This window comes from Antechinus flavipes, chromosome 2 (genome assembly GCF_016432865.1).
Source record: "Antechinus flavipes isolate AdamAnt ecotype Samford, QLD, Australia chromosome 2, AdamAnt_v2, whole genome shotgun sequence".
Taxonomy (NCBI): Eukaryota; Metazoa; Chordata; class Mammalia; order Dasyuromorphia; family Dasyuridae; genus Antechinus; species Antechinus flavipes.
Window position 1 is genome coordinate 40,273,900 of NC_067399.1, and position 21,301 is coordinate 40,295,200.

Genomic DNA, 21,301 nt, shown 5'->3' on the forward strand with positions numbered 1-21,301 from the left:
AAAAAAAAAAACAGAAAAAAGAAGTGAACATAGCATGTGTTGCTTTTCATTCAGTCTTCTTAATTCTTTTTCTGGATGCAGATGGCAGTTTCTGTCCAAAGTCTATTGGGATTCCTTTGGATCACTGAACCACTGAGAAGAACGAGTCTTTCATAGTTGATCATCACATATTCTTGCGGTTACTATGTACAATGTATTCCTGGTTCTGCTTGTTTTAGCCAGCATCAGTTCATGTAAATCTTTCTAGGCCTTTCTAAAATTAGCTTGTTCATCATTTTTATAGAACAATAATATTACATTACCTTCATGTACCACAACTTGTTCAGCCATTCCCCAATTGATGGGCAACCACTCATTTTCCAGTTCTCAGAATAGCAGAGTTCAAAAGAATCTCAGATTTCCTCTAGTCCAATTAAAAAAAAATCATCTCAGAATATAGACCCAACCTAAAATAACTCCAGGAGGAAGTAACACTACTTCCTGTAATAGCTCCCATTTAATTTCACTCACTTGGATGTTTTCTTTATACAAAAGTAAAAACTTATTCTCTGAAATGTTCACCTATTTGGTGCTAATTTTGTCCTCTGAGGTCAAAGTAAACAAAATGAATGCTTCTTTCCCCTTGAAATACCCCCCAAATCTTAAACAGTTATCAGCAGCCTCTATTCTTCTCATCCCAGTTTTTTCAACCAATCATTTGGGTTGATGAGTAATTCTGCCTCATTTAAATCCAATTCCCTCACAAGTCAAGAAATCATCCGGAATGTCATCGTCCTCTTTGAAAATGAAGGGCAAACAATACCCCTCTTGTGTACACCTCCCATCTTGTCACTGTTCTTTACAAAATCAGGTGCCCAGAACTCAGCCCAACTGTTTACTTGATGTCCATCCGGAGCAGAATTAGGAGTAGCTATAATCTCCCTTTTTTGGATATGAAAATGAGAGAAGAAGATAAGGTTTTGTTGATAAAAGAAACTCTCAGGTGAGAAGATTCCCTCTACTAAAACAATTTATAAAATTTCTAGTCTTAGACTTATCTAGAATAGAGGTGTCAGAGTTGTGGCCCAAGGAACTTCTGAATAAGGCCCATACCAGATTAAAATATAAGTGAAAAAATTTAACAAAAGAAATAAAAACATAACAAAACATAGATACTCTTAACTTGTGATTTTCTAAGTCTATATGCAGCACACAAATTCTTATGTAAGAATTAATATCCCTTTTTACACTTGAATTTGACATCCCTGGGCTGAAGAAAAGTGATCTCTGCAGGGTCACACAGCCAGTACATATCAAAGTCAAGACTCTGACCCAAAGCTCCAAGGGCAATTTTGTATACTAAGCCATTTAAGATCATTTTTTTTTTTTTTTTTTTGCTAACATAAGACACTGACTCATTCTGAGTTTCCAGGCAGCTAAAATCCCTGGGGGCCTTTTTTACACAAACTGTTATCCAGCTGTGCCTTTCCCTATTCTTTCCTTGTGGAGGATCCTTTGAAATCTGAATGTCTGACTTCACATTTATTCCTATTAAACATCATCTTATTATATCTGACCCATTCTTCTAAGCTGTCGAGATTGTTTGGGATTTTACTTTTATCATCCAGCAGTTAGATGAATTAGCTTTCTAGCCCTCCCAGCTCTGAGTCATCCACAGATGCAATGCAAGTCTTTGTATCTTTATTCTGTGACTTAAGGAAAGACTGAAATTGTTTTACATCAGAGAACCTAATGATGAAGTTAGCACACTACTATCAGTCTGAGACTGTCTTTCTTTCAATGAGGAGCAGAAAATAAGGATGACAGTTGCAGTTAAATGGTACAATGGATCGGGTTTGGGCCTTGGAATCAGAATAATAATTATTATTAATAAATGAGATAATATCTGTGAACTACTAAGCGCAGTGCCTGCCACGTAGTAGGTACTATATAAATGCTAAGTATTATTAGAAAGTTTGCAAAGACCTTTGCAAATATTATCTCATTTGATTCTCACAACAATCCTGGAAAGTTGGTGTCATTATTTCCATTTTGCATATGAGAAAACTGAGGCAGAGAGAATTTAAATAACTTGGCCAAAGTTGTGCAGTTATTAAGTATTTGAAGCTGAATTTGAACTCAGAGCTTTCTAACTCAAGGGTCAGCACTCTGTACACCACAGCACCATTTACCTGTTCTTATTCTTTTTTTGTATGATCTTGGAAAGGTAATTTAATATCTCCCAGACTCAGTTTCTTCATGTGTAAAATGTAGATAAAAATAGCATATCACAAGTTGTAAAACTCAAATAAGATGGCATAGATAAATTGCCTTGCAAACCAAAGAAAGAAAAATAATTGTCAGATATGGTAGGAAAGTGCATGGGGTCTAATGCCAAAAGATCTCAGTTCAAATCCTTTTCTGTTATTTACTATCTGTATGTCCTCTGGACGTTCATTTTCTCATATGTGAAATTAAGAGGCTCAAATGAACTCCAAGATCTGTTTCAGCCAGCTCAAAATCTATGAGCATGTGAGACTTAATTATAACTGGTACCAACAAATCTTTTCTCAAAAATCTCCATTGAAATTGTTTTGCTAAAAGAATAACATTTATTCACAATTTTTCTAGTTTTAAATATTCCTTCCTTGTCTCCAACCCCTAATGTGAGGCAGCTTCTATTATTCCTCTCCCTTATTTTTCTCCTTGAAAGGACATTTTGATAATAATCAATAGGAGTCTCTTACAAGTTTAGGAAGGCTGAATGATAGCTTTCTAAGAGTCACATAAAGCAAGCTTACAGAATTATTAATGGAGATTAATCATTTCAGAAGCTGGGGGATATGGGAAATTATCTCCCCGGAGGGGAGCTACTAGAAACCCCAGTCCTACCTGGTCACCAGGGACAGTATTTTGTAATTTGCTCACATGATTCTAGAATATGGGCATGATGCAGGTTACATGGTAATCAATCAATTCACAAGTGTTGATTAAATACTTACTATGTGCCAGGCACTATGTTAAGTAGTGGGCATTACAAGTACAAAGAATGCAACAATCGCTCAGGGAACTCATATTCGAATAGGTAAAATAACAAATACAGATACAGATATGTTTTATATACAAGTAGCACAAATATAAAGTAAATAAAAACAAAATAGATGGACATCTTTTTTTTTTTTTGCTGAGGCAATTGGGTTAAGTGACTTGCCCAGGGTCACACAGCTAGGAAGTGTTAAGTGTCTAAGGCCAAATTTGAACTCAGGTCCTCCAGACCTCAGGGCTGGTGCTCTATCCACTGCACCACCTAGCTGCCACTAGATGGATGTAATTTGAGAAAGAGAGTTCTAGCAGTTGGGGGCATCAAGAAAGGCTTCTTGCAGAATTGGGTGCATCATAAAGGAAGAGAAGAGAAAGGAGTGCATTTCAGCACTGAGATGGCCAAGAAGAGAGGGAATGGAGCATCACGTGCATGAGGAACAAAGAGATGCTCGGTTTGGTCAGACCATGGAATATGGGAAGGGAAACAACATGCAAAAAGATTTCACCCATAATATCCTTTAGAATCAATGTAAAACACTTTGGCCATAAAGCAGAATAAAAATCATCTAAATGGAATGTATATGACAGATAAACTATTGCTCACCATAGATAGGATCCTGCATTGCTGGACCAATTATTATTATTATTATTATTTTGCTAAAAGTAAAATAATATAAAATTCATGCAAGTAACATCGGAATTTTAAGTCCACTTGAAGAAAAGAGAAAAATGGAATGGAATAAACAAATATACGAAGGGTTAATTATTCACATTATGAAAATTTCCTTCACTTTTGGAGAGGATTCATTGAAAGGTAGCTCTTATTGCTTAAAAGTTTCAATATTTGGGATTGAAGACAAGGAAGGAATATTTAAAACTGGAAAAACTGTGAATAAATGTTATTCGTTTTAACAAAACAACTTCAATGGAGATTTTTGAGAAAAGATTTGTTGGTACCAGTTATAATTAGGTCCAGAAATCTCCTTTCAGTTTATGAAGTCACTCTATAAAATAGCTTTGTTTACTACAAAGTTTGGAACATGACATAGTAGAAAGTACAGTAGGCTGCAAAGTCATGGCCAATGGGCACTTCCGTGTGACCTCACTCAAGTCCCTTCATTGCTACAGCCCTTGCCTTCATCTAAAAAACGAACATCAAACGAGATAATGTGCGTAAAGTGCTTTGCAAAATTTAAAGAGCTGTATAATTAAATTTGAGCTATTACAAAATGAAGGGACTATACTAGATAATTGCCAAGGCTTTAAAATTGTAATACTCTCTGCCAACTTGACTCTAGCCAATGGTTCTTACACTCGGGTTGATCCATAGCACCATCTAGTGAAGAAGAAGTACAAAATGCAAGCTTCGTTAGCTTCTGCAAAGGAACAGGCTTGATTTCAGTTGACTCTTACTTAGCCTTTTATCCTCTTGATGAAATAACTAATCAACTGCAATACATCTAATGAATTAGCCAATTAAGAAGTTTGGGAGCATGCAAGTAACAAAAAAATAATAACACTACATGTACTATGGACCTCTTGTTCTCGAATCAATTTACTTCTTGTTAATTTTAATTAAATATTTTTCTTTGCAATGAATCTGTTTCTAAAGAAGCTTTGACTGGTGACTCAATGAAACCATTAATTAGGCTAGTCATCAATGGTGGCTCTGTAACCAACTTCTCCTTCGCAAACTGATTCTTTGACTTGAGTCAGAACTTAATAAGAATTTTTTTTGAAATATTATGCTATAATTGAAGGAAACTTTTTGTAATTGGTAAAATAATAAAATCACAGATTTTAGAACTAGAAGGGAACTCAGAGACATCTCTTCTAAGCTCTTCAGTTTACAGATGAGGAAATTTTGAAGCCCAGAGAATGACTTGCCTTTGAGTTGACAATGGACAGCAAATGTCAGCAATGTAATTGGGATCCTAAATTTACTTATAAGATAAACTTTTTGAAGAATACTCATTAGTTAGTTTCATTAAAAATTATTAATTTGATGATTAGAATTTATACTAATTTTAAGGGAGCATAATATTAACTCTCCATCTTCCTAGTAAAATTAATGAAACGGAACTCTAAAACCATGGAACCTATTAATCTAGCCTATTGTTCAGAGTAGTTGGCATGGGACCACCTTAGAGGTTACAGATTATGAAAAAGTCCTTTTCAGTATATTAGTCCTTTGTCTGAGACTAATCCATGCCAGAGCGTGCTTTATAATGAGATTGTATGTAGTCCATAATTCTGCTCGATCATAATAACAACAATATATCACATTTGTGTAACGCTTTCCAATTTTCTTTTTTAATCTGATTTTCTTTTCTTTTCAATTGCAGATTGCCCCCCTCCCCCATCCACCGAGAAGGCAAGAATTACTGCTTTCCATTTTTCAAAGAGCTTTTTATACATTCTCATTTCAGCTTCATAATGGAAATAGAGGTGACTCTAGAGGCACTAGATGAATGAAGACGTGATTAAAACCACATATTACATCGCCACACAATGCAATAATTATTGTATAGACAAAAACACATAAGCACAAAACCTAATTTATATCATATAACTTTGAGAGGATTTATTTCATGCAAAATTTATAATCCAAATTACATTAAGGGAGATGAATAGAGAATAAAGAGCTAGCCAGCATCACTAAAACCCAAATCAATCCCAAGTACAGCAGTTTAGGCTTTAGGAATAGTTTTAAAGAAATGGCCCAGTGTAAACAATGAAAAAGAATATAAAGAACTATGGTGATTGGGCATCTATACTAAAACAGACATCTCAAACTGTGTATTTAATACACCTTAGTCCTTTAATACCTACTGCCAGCTTAAATGATGCAGTTTTCTGCTGGATAACTGTGTATCCTTTACTGTGTATCCTGTGTATAACAGTATAAACTTGTATCCTTTTCACAAGGAATTTTAATGTAAAAAGACATGTAATTGTAGTTAAAACAAGCACTTAAAATTAGAAAAATTGAAGGTTATTAAAACATATCAGAAAAATCCTAAAATACTCTGTTGCTTTCATGGCTAAAACTACAAAACTACATGATTACTTTCACTGTATATAATTTTTAAAAATTATATACTATATACATATATACTATATATAAATTATATAAATAATTTTTAAAAAGAAAAATTAGGATAGTTTAAAAATTATATTTAAAATTTGCACATTTAAATAATAATGCATTCATTGTTTCCCCAACTACTTTATTTGTAATTTTGATTTGGAAATCCTATTTATAGATCCCACTTACCATCATCTCTTTTTTCAAAGATAAGAGAGGGCTTTTGGAGGTTTTTGTAATGATTATTTTTTTCCTGCAATGAGTATTCAGCTATTCCAGCCTTTCTTTTGCAGTCTACTGTATTCTATTATCCCTTGATTAATAGACCTGCCAATTCAATGAACTGATATGATCCCAACAATGGCTTCAGCCTGAAGGAAGCCAGTTTTTTTTTAATCCTTATACCACTGCTTCAGCTGAGTATATTTCTATCACCTCCAAGCTCTGTCTAATAATCCATTTTGCTTTTGCCAATACAAAAACATTTTGATTTCATTTAGGCAATATTTTTGTTTAGACGACATAGCTTTATATAATCGAAATTTTAGAATTTCTTTCCTGTGATAGTCAGAGGGTTTTGTAATAGTCTAAGTAAAACTACAGATCAATAAAAATATCATTAAATGTGTCTACTGAAGCTCAATCTCAGAATGGAGAATGTTGCTCAGAAGCACCTGCTTCTGGGGAAATACTGGAGTAGGGCAGGAAAGGAGGAACCCAAATAAATATACAACTATTAAGACATTGAGCCATAATGGCTCACCTTGTTTACTTTCTTAATATGACTGATTAAGATAGTTGATAGATGTGTGGGAGTACCAGCACTATCAGAATGCAAATTAACAAAAATTACATGTTGTAATTGAAAAAAAATATTAAAATTTTAAAATAGATTCTTTTTTTAAGAAACAATTTTGAGTTCCAAATTTTTTTCCTCTTTTCCACCTCTTCTTCCCCTCTCATTGAGAAGGCAAACAATTTTACAAAGTTTATATTTTACATATGCAACCATATATACTTCCATATTAGTCATGTTGTGAAAGAAAACACAGACCAGGAAAAAAAAACAAGAAAAATAGAGAAAGATAAAAATAAAAATTTGTGTCAATCTACTTTCAGATTCCATTAGTTTTTTTCTCTGGAAATGGATGGCATTTTTCATTATAACTCCTTCAGAATTGTCTTGGATCTTTGTTTTGCTGGGAATAGCTAAGTCATTCTCAGTTGATTATTATACAATATTGTCATACCATATACAATGTTCTCCTGATTCTGTTCACTTCACTTTGCATCAGTTCATGTAAATCTTTCCATATTTTTCTGAAACTTGTCTGCTCATTATTTGTTATAGCCCAATAGTATTCCATGATAATCTTATACCACAATTTGTTCAACCATTTCCCAACTGATGGGCATCCCCTCAGTTTCAAATTCTTTTCCATCATAAAAAGAGCTGCTATAAATATTTTTGTATATATGTATATTTATCCTTTTTAAAAAATTTCTTTAGCATACAGACATAATAGTGATATGATTGGGTCAAAATTTGAATGGCCTTTGGGCATAGTTCCAAATTATGCTCCAGAATGGTTGAATCAATTTGCAACTCCACCAACAATGCACTAGAATCCCAATTTTTCCACATCCTCCCCCCCAACATTTTTTATTTCCCTTTTCTTTCATCTTAGCCAATCTGATAGATATAAGGTTGTACCTTGGAATTGTTTTAATTTCCATTTCTCTAATCAATAGTGATTTAGAGCATTTTTTCATGTGACTATAGACAGCATTGATTTATTTTTCTGAAAACTGTTCACATCTTTTGACTATTTATCAATTGGGGAATAACTCGTATTATTACAAATATGACTACATTCTCTATATAGTTGAGAAATGAGGCTTTTATCAAATAAACTTTTTGTACTTTCCTTCTAATCTTGATTGCACTGATTTTGTTTGTACAAAACTTTTTAAATTTAAGGTAATCAGAATTACCTATTCTTTATCTCATAATGCTATCTCTTATTTTTTCACTAATTCTCTTTATATTATTGCAAAGAATATTTTAAAAACATAGAGCCTTTTAAAGAGAATAAATTTTTATGAACTGTGAAAATCAATGCTTCCAAAAATAGACCAGCATGGACCATGTGGAAAAATTTGCTTCCACAATGTGAACAAACATATACACCAACGCAATTCTAGGGCCCAAATAAAAGAACAGGAATAAATATCATTTCCTTCCATAACTTCAACATAGTACTCAGAAGAAATCAAGAAGAGATATGGGTAAAAGCATACATAACGTCCATGAGTATAATACCTGCCAAGATATACAAAAATAATATATCATCTTAAGTAACTACAAATTTTTAAGTAAGACATTATATTATGAAGTAATAAGGGAATGTATAGTTAAAGCAAACACAGGAAAACAAAGCATTCTCATCTTATAGAGTGACATGAGCTGTCTCTATCCATGATGGATTAGATCGGCCAATTAATGCTTGAGGAATTTTTAAAAGGAAATTATGAATAAAGCAAAGACATATATGTCACATTAATAACAAATCTGAATACCATCAAAGATTAAAAAGCCAAGACCCTAACACATAACCTTATGACAATATATGGGAATTACAAATATCAGTCATTACTAATGCCTTTCCTCTGAGATTGCTTTTCATTTATGTTGTATGTATCTGTTATTTGAACCTTAGCTTTCCCTTGGAATATAATTGCCTTGAGGGCATGGGTTGTATTTATCCTTTTTTAAGGGGCAACTAGGGTTAAGTGACTTGTCCAGGGTCACAGAGCTAGTAAGTGTCAAGTATTTGAACTTAGATCCTCCTATCTCTGGGGCTAGTATTCTATCTACTGTGCTACTTAGCTCCTCCTGTCTTTGCCTTTCTTTGAATCCCTAGCAATTAGCAAATTGTCTGGCATATGGTAAGTGTTTAATTAATACTATTGGCTATAACTTCCTGGTGGTCACGAATGCAACAGTTTTGTCCTAAGTTTGGGACACTACTCAACTGTATTCCATGCGACACAATAAAAGAAAATACAATGCAGATACTGAAAAACTCATTTTATTGTTACATAAAATGTGAAAGGTTTAAAACAAGTCCTCAAGTAAAATCAAACTTTATGAAGAAGCAAAACAATAGGGAAATAGAGAAGTCTATTTCGTTGATGTGCCATAGTGATGGAGAAGGTCAGATGTTTCCAGATACCACCCCAAAATGAATCTTCTGCCAACTGTCCAAGAATACACACTCAGTGTCCAGTTGTTGGAATCATTCAATGTGAGTTCTTTGAAACTACATCTAGTGACTAATCAATATGATTTCCACAATTCTGCAGTGTTTCTTCTGTTTTATTAGAAATATTACACACATATCTTTTTACAATTTTTATCTAAACCCATGTCCTTTATTATTGTGTCAGAAAAGCTGAAACATTTTTTGATTCAGCAAACATCAGCCTTTCAGTTGAGTACAGAAGATCTATTATTGTATTCAGTGGAAATACCCAATATACACTAGGCCGGCTGGTACAAATACTTTAGAGCAGAAGTTCTTAACCATTTTTGTATATTGCGGACCCTCAGATGGTCTGATAAAGCTCACACAGCCCTTCTCAGAATGTTTTTAAATGCATAAAACAGAGTACATGGGATTGCAAAGGAAACCCATTGTAGTGAAATATATTTTTCTTATATGAGCCCATGGACCACCCTGAAATCTACTCAATGACTCCAATGGACTCCAAATTAAGATCCCTACAAGAAGAATAAAAATCAGCTAAAGTTTTCTAGTCTGCTCTTCCAGCCTTTCAAAATTCCTTTACTCCATGATCAACATGTGTTGCTCCAGAATTATAATTATGAGAAGTTCTATTAAATTTGTTCCATGTTTTCTTAGTAAATGTAGACAATGACAGTAGAAGCAAGACAATGATAGGGAGAAGCACTCTCTCTTTTACAAGGCCATTTTTTTCTGGCTTTTGCTCCCTCCCAACAGCTGCTTTCCCTAGAGAGTGATGTTCATGATAAGTTGGCCATATGTAGTCCATCTGCTATTAGATTGAATTTAATACTCAAACTGCTTTTATGTAATTTTAACTTACATGTAGACCTTTCCTCACCCATATCTGAAATATTTTGTATTTGCAATGTTATTTGTGGTATAGTCACATTAATTCTTCTTACTTAGGGAAATGTTAAAGTCTTTTCCTTTCTTTGAAGGGTAAAAAACATTATTGGGAGGAGGTTGCTTTGGGGAATTTGGAAATATGAAAGGTAAGCTCTAAAATCATTTTGAAAGATTACTTTTCAGTAATCCCTAAGGAAGGCTAAGTGGATAGAGTATTCCACCTGGAGTGAGGACAACTCATCTTCCTGAACTCAAATCTGGCGTCAGATATAGACTATCTGTGTGACCCTGGACAAGTCACTTTATACTATTTGTCTCATCCATAAAATATGCTGAAGAAGAAAATGGCAGACCACTCATATCTTTGCCAAGAAAACCCCAAATGGGATCACAAAGGGTTAAAAATGACTGAAAAACAACTAAACAATAACAACTATGAATACACTAGGCATTTACAAAAGCACCAAATCAACAACTATTTAGGAAATATCATCTATGAGTCAGGGTCTGTGCTAAGTGGGAGAAATACAAAGAGATACAAAGAAAAACAAAAAAAAGAGATACAAAGATACAAAAACAAACCAAAAATATAGCAGTTCTTGCCCTCAATGAGTTTACACTTTAATGGGGGAAAAACATGTAAAAGAGTATGTATAGACTGAATAGATACAGAATAAACTGGAGATGCTTGGCAGATGAAAGGTGCAGGTATTAAAGGGATTGGGAAAGATTTCTTGTAGAAGGTAGGATTTTAACTGAGTCATAAAGGAAGCCAGGGAAGACAGGAGGCAGAGATTAGACAGCAGCAGCAGCAGCAGCAATAATCATCTTTAAATTTTTATCTTAACTGTCAACCTCAGCAGAAGTGACAGCAGACACATGAAAGCCCAACTGCTTTGTTCCATTTCAAGAATATAAATATGATGATAGAAACTACATAGGCAGAACAAGAAAATTCAATATCTTTCATACTCCTAGTAACAGAAATGGCTAGCCCAAAGCACTGAGCTGCTGGTCCTCTTCCCTCTTGATTTACTCACATTCTATTACTTTTGGATTACTTTTGGAACCTAGGGTTCCATGGACAGACCTCCTCTTCTTTTATTTTTTATTGGTCTTTCTTTGACACTAATAGCATTCCTTTCCTAAAGGGATTACACTTTCTAAAAGTGCTGCCTTAAGAAATGATAGATTCCTTTTGATCAGAAAGTTTGAACTGGAGGCAAACCATAGGTTGTAGCAGGGATATTTGTTTAGATATAGGTTAGATGGGGCAACTAGGTGGTGCAGTAGATAGAACACTGGCCTTGAAGTTAGGAGGACCTGAGTCCAAGTTTGACCTCAAATACTTAACATTTATTCTGATTCTGGGCAAGTCATTTAATTCTAATTGCTTTACCAGGGGAAAAAAAAAGATATAGGTTGGATTTCATGATCTTTGAGGTCCTTTCCAACTCAGAACATTTATGATTCTGTGAAACATTCAGTAGCTGACTATACATGCATTAGAAAATCACTGAGTTTTAATTCTCTTTTATCTGAATTTGCCCTTATCAGGATGTTTCTAGGTCAATTTTGGCAAGTCGGGGCCAATGATTTTTTTTTTAAGACTTAAGATTTAAGACAAGGTGATTCCACGGATAGAGTACAGGAAGAAATGAGTTCAAATTCTGTTTCAGACACTTACTAATGGTGTGACCCTAGTCAAGTTATTTAACTCTCTAGGTCTCCATTCTGTCTGGAAAATGGGAAGGTGGGACCCAACAGCCTTTAAGCTCTCTTCTAATTGAATTTATGTGTCCATATCTCAGTTAAGCTCAAAAACTGCTGACCATCTGGATGCTAACATGGACAGCTTTGCCTTTGGAATATAATTACAGAATGTGAGGTACAATCTCAGGTACAGTAAGTAATTCTGTAATAGGCAACTCCCTTTTATGTGCCTCAATTTCTCCATTTGTTAAGTGATAAAATAAAGCTAGATCATCTCTAAAATTCTACATTCCTCCTCTGAGAGGCTGTTGATCAAATGGAATAATCATCAAAAGGCCATCCCTTCAGATACTTACTTAGTGATTTTGTGATGTCCCTTGAGGCATTTGGGATTGGATGGAAAGAGTCCTGATAGACTCTTGATTCCAGTTTCCAGACTCCACTAATAATTAACTTTGTGATCTTAAGCAAGTCATTCTATCCTATTCGAGAGGTTTACTTGGCCTTCGTTTTCCTTATTTGGAAAATGAGGGAGCTGGACTAAGAAAGTCCCAACTCACAAGAATTCCTGGAGAGTGATGTTTCCTCAGCCCAGAGTGAAAATGAATTTATAAACTGTTGTAAAATATCATCTCCTTTTTACATTTCCAGATGCCACAAACAAAATAATTTTATTCCCCCCCCCACACACACACACAAAGAGAAGACCAGATGTGAGGTGAATATAATTGGGCATCCCATTACGTATGCAGAGTAATTTAAGTAAGTAATAATTTTAAAAAGTAAAAAATTAAGTAAATTAAGTGATACAGGAAAGTCTTGCATCTAGGCTTAAGTTAAATAAAACCTCTTGAATCAAATCAACTCCTAGACAGGTAGAGCTGATGGTGGCAGTAATGGGGACTTTGGTGTCAAGTGCTTTCTTTCTTCAGGAAATTGTGCCCAAAGACTTTATCATTCACCCAGAAGCCAGTCTTATGTCTCCCCCATTATTTTGAGCCATCCCTGAGATGTGGGGATTATTTATACCCTTCTTTGTATCGACAGTACTCAGTACAGGTTCTGGTACATAGTAGGTGCTTAATAGTTGATTGTTGTTCTTCCTGCTCTAAGAGGACCAAAATGACATCCCTATGTTGGAGTCAAATTACAATATGCATCAATGTGGTTGATGAGACCATTCTGAGCTCGGAATGTTCTTCTGAGCACAAGTAATTCATGTGCTTAATAAGTGTTCATTGACTAATTGATTTATCAATAATCTTGATTGAAAAAACTTGTCACTCGTGCACCAGCTCTAAGAATTAGGTTGTCAGATTTTTAATTTAAACACCCCCCACGATGCATGTGCTGAGTCAAAAATCCTGCCTCAAAGCCAAGAATCTGGGATCATTAGGAGGTATCTACAGGCATTCTCTGAGCCTTCTTCAAAGGCCAGGGATCTTAGTCTTTTTGGTGTCCTGGATTCCTTTGGTGAACTTGTAAGACCCTTCCAGCACTGGTATCCTATAGTCCTCCTGTGGAGGCTGTATAATGTTATATAGTATAATGTTTTTAAGTGTGTTAACCAAAGGAAATCAGTTATATTAAAACAAAGATGAAGATAATTCTGAGATATCTCTACATCCCTCTCAGATTGGTTAAGATAACAGGAAAAGATAACTATAAATATTGGAGGGGATGTGGGAAAACTGGGACACTGATACACTGATCGAACCATTCCAGAAAGCAATTTAGAACTATGCCCAAAGGACTATCAAACTGTGCATACCCTTTGATTCAGCAGTGTCTCTACTGAGTCTATATTCCAAGGAAATCATAAGAAAGGGAAAAGGACCCACACGGGCAAAAATGTTTGTGACAGCCCTTTTTGTAGTGGCAAGGAACTGGAAAGTGAGTGGATGTTCATCAGTTGGAGAATGGCTGAATAAATTGTGGTATATGAATGTTATGGAATATTATTATTCTGTAAGAAACGACCAGCAGGAGGATTTCAGAAGAGCCTGGAGAGACCTACAGGAACTGATGCTGAGTGAAATGAGCAGGACCAGGAGATCATTGTGCACCGCAATAAGATTCTGATGATCAATTTTGATGGACGTGGCTCTTTTCAACAGCAAAGTGATTCAGGCCATTTCCGATGGACTTGTAATGGAGAGAGCCATCTGCACCCAGAGAGAGGATTGTGGGAGCTGAATGTGGAACACAACATAATATTCTCATCATTTTTTGTTGTTTGCTTCCTTTTATTTCTTTTTCATTTTTTTTCTTTTTGATCTGATTTTTTCTTGTGTAGCATAATTGTAAAAATATGTATAGAAGAATTACACAAGTCAAACATATATTGGATTACTTGCTATTTAGGGGAGGGGATGGGGGGAAGAGAGGAAGGGAGAAAAATTTGGAACACAAGGTTTTGCAATTTTTTGAATGTTGAAAACTATCTTTGCATGAATTTTGAAAAAAAAGCTATTGTTTAAAATATATGTAATTGTTCCCATTCAATTCAGGACATACCAGAAATCTGTCTACATACTCTAGAGTAAGACCCTTTATTCTTTATTTTTTCTGATGAGGCAATCAGGGTTAAGTGACTTCTCCAGGATCACACAGATAATAAATGTCAAGTTTCTGAAGGTATTTGAATTCAGATCCTCTCGACTCCAAGGCTGATGTTCTATTCATTGCAAAAACCCTTTATTTTAAGAGGATAGTCAGAGCAGAGCTGGTAGTCTATTTACCATATAGGTTAAAAGGAAACATGAATGTTGGCTAAGATTTTGGAGTTATTCCTATAGGGTTTTTTTAAAAATGTTTAATTTTAATAAAAAATTCTCTCTCCCCATTCCTCCCTCCCTTCCTTTTCCTCCTTCCCTCTCTTCTTCTCTCTCCTCTCTTCTTCTTTCTTCTCTCATTCTGTCTTCCCCTCTTTTTCTCTCTCCCCTTCCCTTCCTTCTTCCCTTTTTCTCTCTCTCTGTCTCTGTCTCTCACTCTCTCTGCCTCTCTATTTCTCTGTGTCTTTCTGTGTGTCTCTCCTGTCTTTGTCTCTGTCTCTCTGTATGTCTCTCTCCCCCTCTGCCCTACCTTTTTTTTGCTTAATTGTCTAAGTGGCTGACAAGTAACAGCTCTGATTTGATAGAGGGAAATTCCTCATCTGTCAACACCCTCCCTAGGTTCACCCCTGATTTCTATTCCTAACAAAAGGATGGTATATAGATTCCAAAGAAGGGACTACTTTCCACCTATTTTGCCCCTCAGCTCCTAGCACAGCAAGTTCCTTGCACAGGGAATAGGTACTTAATGAACACTTTTTGAAATGGACTAAATTTGAATTTATATACTAGGGAAAACGATGAATTGCCAAAAAAAAAAGGAAGCCCTTTTCAAATTTCAGTCAACTTTTATGTTCTTCATAGACTTTTTTCCAGGACCAAAAGCAAAAGATATAGTTGGCCAATTCCTTGATGGTCTGCCTAGTTACTGGAGAGCCAAGAAAAAAACACAAAATGACACTTTTTTCAGGGCAACATGTGATCATATGAGAAGGAACAATGATTGCACAACGTTGGGGATCAATCAAAAGAAGCTGATGGGAGAAGGTCAATTTTGAACAGGTTTGGAAGGCAAGGAAAGAGGTTAATGCAGAGAAAGGGCAGAAAATTGATTATTCTCATTGGGATCTAGAAACAGTAAACTCAGGCAGTTCAAGTAAAAGAGAATGAAAAATGAGAATAGTGATTTTGTAGGGACCATTTGGAAAGCAGGTTTGAATGACAGGTTTAGGGGTTTGGATTTGTTAAGAGGCAATATGAAGTGTCTAAAAATTCCTAAGACAAATCAATAAGCATTTATTAAGCACCTACTTTGTGGCAGAAAGGTTATATATTTTTTTCAATAGAAGATGACAGTGAAAATACATTTAACACTTGGTTTCCCATCATACAAAAAAATAGTCACATGATTTTCCCAAATATCTTTAATATGTTTCACTCATCTGCCATACACAATCAATTTCTAAAATGAATCCACAAGCCAAGAACATATTTCTAAATACTTTGATTTAAGTGTATTTAGCTTTGGAAGTCATTGGATTCAGAGATCTTCATAGTCATTCATGCTCATTAATGAAACACCAAAATATAAATTGTCAAGCCCATTTTCAGATTTAAACTTTTAACAGTTTTGTGATTGTTTATTTAAAATATTTATATAGTAAAAAGATAAGCTACTGCATACATCTACCAAAATGCAGGAAATGCTTTAAAAAAAAAAAAGGTAAATTGAAGCACTCAAAGATCCTATTTCAGGCAAATGGTGTATAAAGCACAGTGATAACCTCACTTTTATATCATATCTGCAGCAGTTGAAATGAGTCAGGTATAAAAAGATAACAAGGATGCTGCTGATCTCATTTCAAAATGTATTTCCCCCTCCCCCCAAAAAAAACTTTCTAGGGAACTATACAATGGCTTTATATGAGAAGTATGCCCAAGGATTTTTACAGAGTTGGAATCTTAAAGTATAAGCAAATATATTATCAAAAGTTTCCACATAAAAGCACTCTCAGTGAAGGTGGATTTAAAACTTGGTTTGCCATCTTAAAAAAAGAATAATATACTTCTGCTCAAAGTTCATTGTAAATACTTGCTAGATAATTGTGCCTTAACTAGGTTTATCATTCTTGGATTGTGTTTTGTTCTGGTCATGGTCAAGATACAGGGTGCATATAAAAAGTGGGTGGTAAAAAAAAAACCTCTGTATATAACCCAGACTTTCCATATATTAAAAGAGTATCATCATTACATTTAAAATGATGAATACCTGCCATGACATGGAAAATGTCAAAAGGCAATCCGCAATGAACTCTAGTTATCCTTCTCCCCTTGTATTTAAAAATATTTATGCCAACTTGAGATCATCCCTCCTGTTAATTATATAAGGTAGGTGGAAAAACTAAAGACATTAATATGTTGCCTTTGGATGAACAAACTTTTCCATAACCGACTGGAAAAAGACAAAACCTAGCTAAAATCAGGCTAATTACTTCCAAGTTAGATTCCTACTCTCTAGCCTTCCAGCTTGCTTGGCAATCTTTTTTATCTATCTTTCTTTACCTTTTCTACAGAATCTCTTTCACCCCTTTTCCATCTTCCTCAACTGTGCTGGTCCTTATTTTCCATAGGAGATTCTGTCTTTTACTTGCTGAGAAAATTTAGCTTTCAAGTCTTCCTCTCCCTCATTTTCCACCCCTTCCTCTTATTTCCTTGGCCATCATTTCTCTGAGCTCCTTTAATCCTCACATCTTTTACCATTCCAAAGTATCTTTTACATTCATCCTCTTCACTCTATTATCACAGAGCCCACTTTAGTCCAAAAGTCCTCATTAGCTCTCCCTTGCATAAGAGCCTCTTAACTGGTCATCTCTCTGCTTCTACTACCTTCACCACTCATTCCCTGACCATTCATCTACACTCTTGCCAGGTTAATCTTCCATAGCACCTAATACAATGCCTTTCCCTATGGTGGGGGCTCCACAAATGTCTATTTATCTTATTAAAGTACACAACTCTGATCATGTCACACATATACCCTTTAGTAACATCTTAATCTGATACTCAAGGCTTCTGGATCCAATCTACGTTGTTAATCTTATTTTGGTCCCTTTTTGTGGCAACCAAACTGGACTTTCTCTTCCCCAAACATGTGTTCTGCTTTCTCACTTCTATGCAATTGTTCAGACATCCCTCCATCCATAATGCCCTTTCCCATGAATCCACCTATTTAATTACTATCCCTTGTTTCAAAGTCTAACTTAAATAAAGCTTTTCTTAATTCCCCTATGGCTGAATGTAATCTCTATCTTTTCAGGACTGTTTATATTTCATTGTATTCTCATATTTTACTTTCCATATTTCCACAACAGTGATGTCTTACTCTTCATTTCATCCCCCTTAGCACTCAACACACTCCCTTGCACTTAGTAGGTATCATTATTTTAAAAAACAAATAAAAGCATGTTTCCAAATCATTTACATCCATTCCCCCAATTTCAATATTTTCACAATGCTATTGATGAAATATAGTTTTGTATTTTAAAATAGGATGAGTTTAAATCAAATTAGTTGAAAAGAGTCCAATTCAGACCTAACTTTTCTCTAAGAGCCTGACTTTCTCCCAATGAAGCTCAAGGTGTATTATTATATAACCCAAGCAGAATGTTTGATGGTAGACACTGAACTGGGTACCAAAATTATGTTAAACCACAGGAACAACTAAAAATTAGACAAAGGCATATATGAAAAACCAAGTATGATTGCTTCCTGCATGCAATTCCAGATGACTACTGGCTTTTCTTTCTGTCTCTTTCTGTCTCTCTGTCTCTCTCTCTCTGGATCTATCTCTCTCTGTTTCTGTCTGTCTGTCTGTCTCTGTCTCCTTTTCTCTTCCCCCATGTGTCTATTTTTTCTCTGTCTCTGTCTCTGACTCTTTCTGCCTTAAACATGAAATGAATTATAACTCTTTATTTAGGGGATTCACACAGTCAGGAATTCTCTAATAGGGATCATTTTTAGTAAAGCATTTATACTGATCACAGCCATCACTGTTACCCTTTTCATTTTCTTGACTCATACTTGTTAACATGACCTTCTCAAAGAAATTTCTCTTTAATTTAAATGGGTTATTTTTTCCAAGCCATAAGTCTCAAGTGAGACTTTTCCATCACACCTTATGAATGCTAGTGAGGCTGCATGGTTTTGTGAGAAAAAAAAAAAACACCAGCATCCCACTTCAAGTTGGATGATCTAAGTTTAAATCTCAGTTCTACCACTTGCCAATTATATGACCTTAAATAAATCATCTAGCCTTGCTGAGCATCAGTTTCCTTATCTATATAAAAATATGCAATAATAATACTTTCCTACCTAGTTCACAGATTGTTATGAGGTAAGCACTTTCAAAATGAGTTTTTATTATTTGAAAGTAGTCTTATCCCTAAAGCCAGGGAACCTACTAGAACTAGCAATAGACCTAGCTAACAAGAGGCTTAGATCCTGCCTTTATGTTTTCCCATAATGGTGTCCTAAATATTAGAACCTTTCATCTATCTCTGTCACTGGCCCAATTTCAATCTCAAATGACCTAGGTTAATAAGAATAGACAATATAATTAGGTGAGAAGATGAGTACAAAAATATCATTCTTACAAAGCCAAAGAAAGAAAAATATATTTTCTATTTCTAAAAATAATTTTCTGAGAAACAGTTAAGTCCAAAAAAAAAGTAACTAAACAAAACCACATGTATCATCCTCCCATGAAATGGGGAGGAAATCACCTGAGGATGAAATCCACACACTTATTTATTCTTAATTTCCCTGACTACAGTCACATCTTCCAACCCATCCCTTTGATTAAATGGACTCTGTGTGTATATACATGCAAACATATGTGTGTGTTTCATCATTTAAAACATACCTAGATCTAATGTATTACTTTAGTGTGGGAGGCTCAAAACAGCATGCTTCAATAATTCTTAATGGTTGTTCAGTTATTTCAATCATATTTGACTCTTCTTGACCCCGTTTGCAATTTTCCTGGCAAATAAGCTCTAGTGGTTTGCCATTTCCTTCTCTGGCTCATTTTACAGATGAGGAAACTGAGGCAAACAGCTAAGTGATTTGGCCAGGGTCAGATACTAATAAATATCTGTTGCCAGATTTGAATTCACAAAGATAAGTTACTGATTTCTGGTTTCACTGAGCCACCTAGCTGTCCTGTTATTAGAGATAGGGAACCCTTATAATTTATTAAAATAGTTGCTGATGAATCATTGATGCTAAAAGATCAATGAACATGATTCTATGATTCCCTCAATAAAAATAAATAAATGAATGAATCTGGGGAAAGACGGTTGACCAAGTATTTAATGGGAAAGTAAATAGCAGAGATCAGTAGAATCCTTTCTGGGATCCAAGAAGCTTTATACAGGATTACAAGTCTCTTAAAGAGGTTATGGTCTTCATTTCTAAGATATTAGTCCTGCAAGCTAAGGACAAAGAAAAGGCAAACCAAATCCTAGCTGTGTTAGTGAAGTTTGTGGCCACTAACCAGAAATTAGAAGCTATTGAAAGTAAAACCATTTCTCTAGCTTAAATAGGTAAATGTAGGTAGCCTGTTGGAACATTAGAGGACCAGATGTTAGATGACTTTCTAGGAACTAGCATGGGGTGGATTTCACTTGTCATCCTTCTTTTCTGGAATTTCTACAGAGAGAATCTGTTCATCACTCTCCGGGGCAGTGCTTATTCGAATCCTGACAGAGTGATCAGGAGATTCAGACACAATTTCTCCATCATCTCCTCCCTCTGATTTCTTGGGGGAGGAGGAAGATGGAGGATGGGCATCTGGTGGGTCTGGAGCGGCTGGCTCTGGTCCAGCTGGCTCTGGTCCAGCTGATGGTTCTGGAACTGCCAACTGGGATTTATCAGGAGCTGCTGATTCTGGTTCGTGTGGAGCTGCAGATGTTGGTTTATCCGTAGCTACCGATTCTGGTTTATCTGCAGCTACCGATTCTGGTTTATCTGCAGCTGCTGACTCGGGCTTATCTGGAGCTGCTGAGGCAGCAGAACTCTTGGCCTGGAAATAACAAAATGAATGATTAAATATGTGTATTCTAGAGTTGGAGAGAAAAATCAAGGCCAATTATGAGAAATCTAACAGAACAGAATATACTTGTGAGCAAAATAATTTGCTAATTCAAGATGATGCACAAATTTCCTTGATTTTAGTAAATATGAAAAATTTATAAAATTTAAAGGTAATATTTTATCTTGTCAAACAATGCCAGAGCATTCTCTTTTTAAAATGAATTACTGATTTCTTCGAATCTTTTCACACAAGTCTTTCATCTAATCTATCATTATTATGATTATGATTATTATTAATCTGTGAAGTAGGTTGTTAAATACCCTGGCAATTTATTTTTAGTAGGTGGTAAAAGGGTTTAGATTAAGATGCTTAAGATGTGCAATAAAATACCCTAAAATGAAAGGGAAATAGGTTTCTATAATGCAGAAAATACTCAATTACAATTCTCTTAAATTTAATTCCAATTAAATCTCAAAATCTCCTAAGGCATAAAAAGCCCAACTTCAAGGAAAGAATCTTGAAATTGTATTACATTATTTTCAAAACCTCTCTAAACTTATAGCCATAACTGGTTCAAGAATGTTAATTATCATTCTGCCTTTGCCTCTTTTTGTAGCCCCACTTTTATGCCTGACATACATGGCTGATACATAGCAGGTGTTTAATAAATGCATAT

General features: G+C 35.0%; 1 protein-coding gene across 1 annotated transcript in view; it reads right to left on the reverse strand.

Annotated features, from left to right (window-relative positions):
- Positions 1-14,941: 14,941 nt before the first annotated feature.
- CNGB1 (cyclic nucleotide gated channel subunit beta 1) overlaps positions 14,942-21,301 on the reverse strand; it is a 78,465-nt gene continuing 72,105 nt past the window's right edge. Inside the window, exon 21 of the mRNA XM_051974561.1 lies at positions 14,942-20,613. Coding sequence (XP_051830521.1) covers positions 20,212-20,613 — 402 coding nt within the window. The 3' untranslated portion in view covers positions 14,942-20,211. The remainder of the gene's footprint in view (positions 20,614-21,301) is intronic.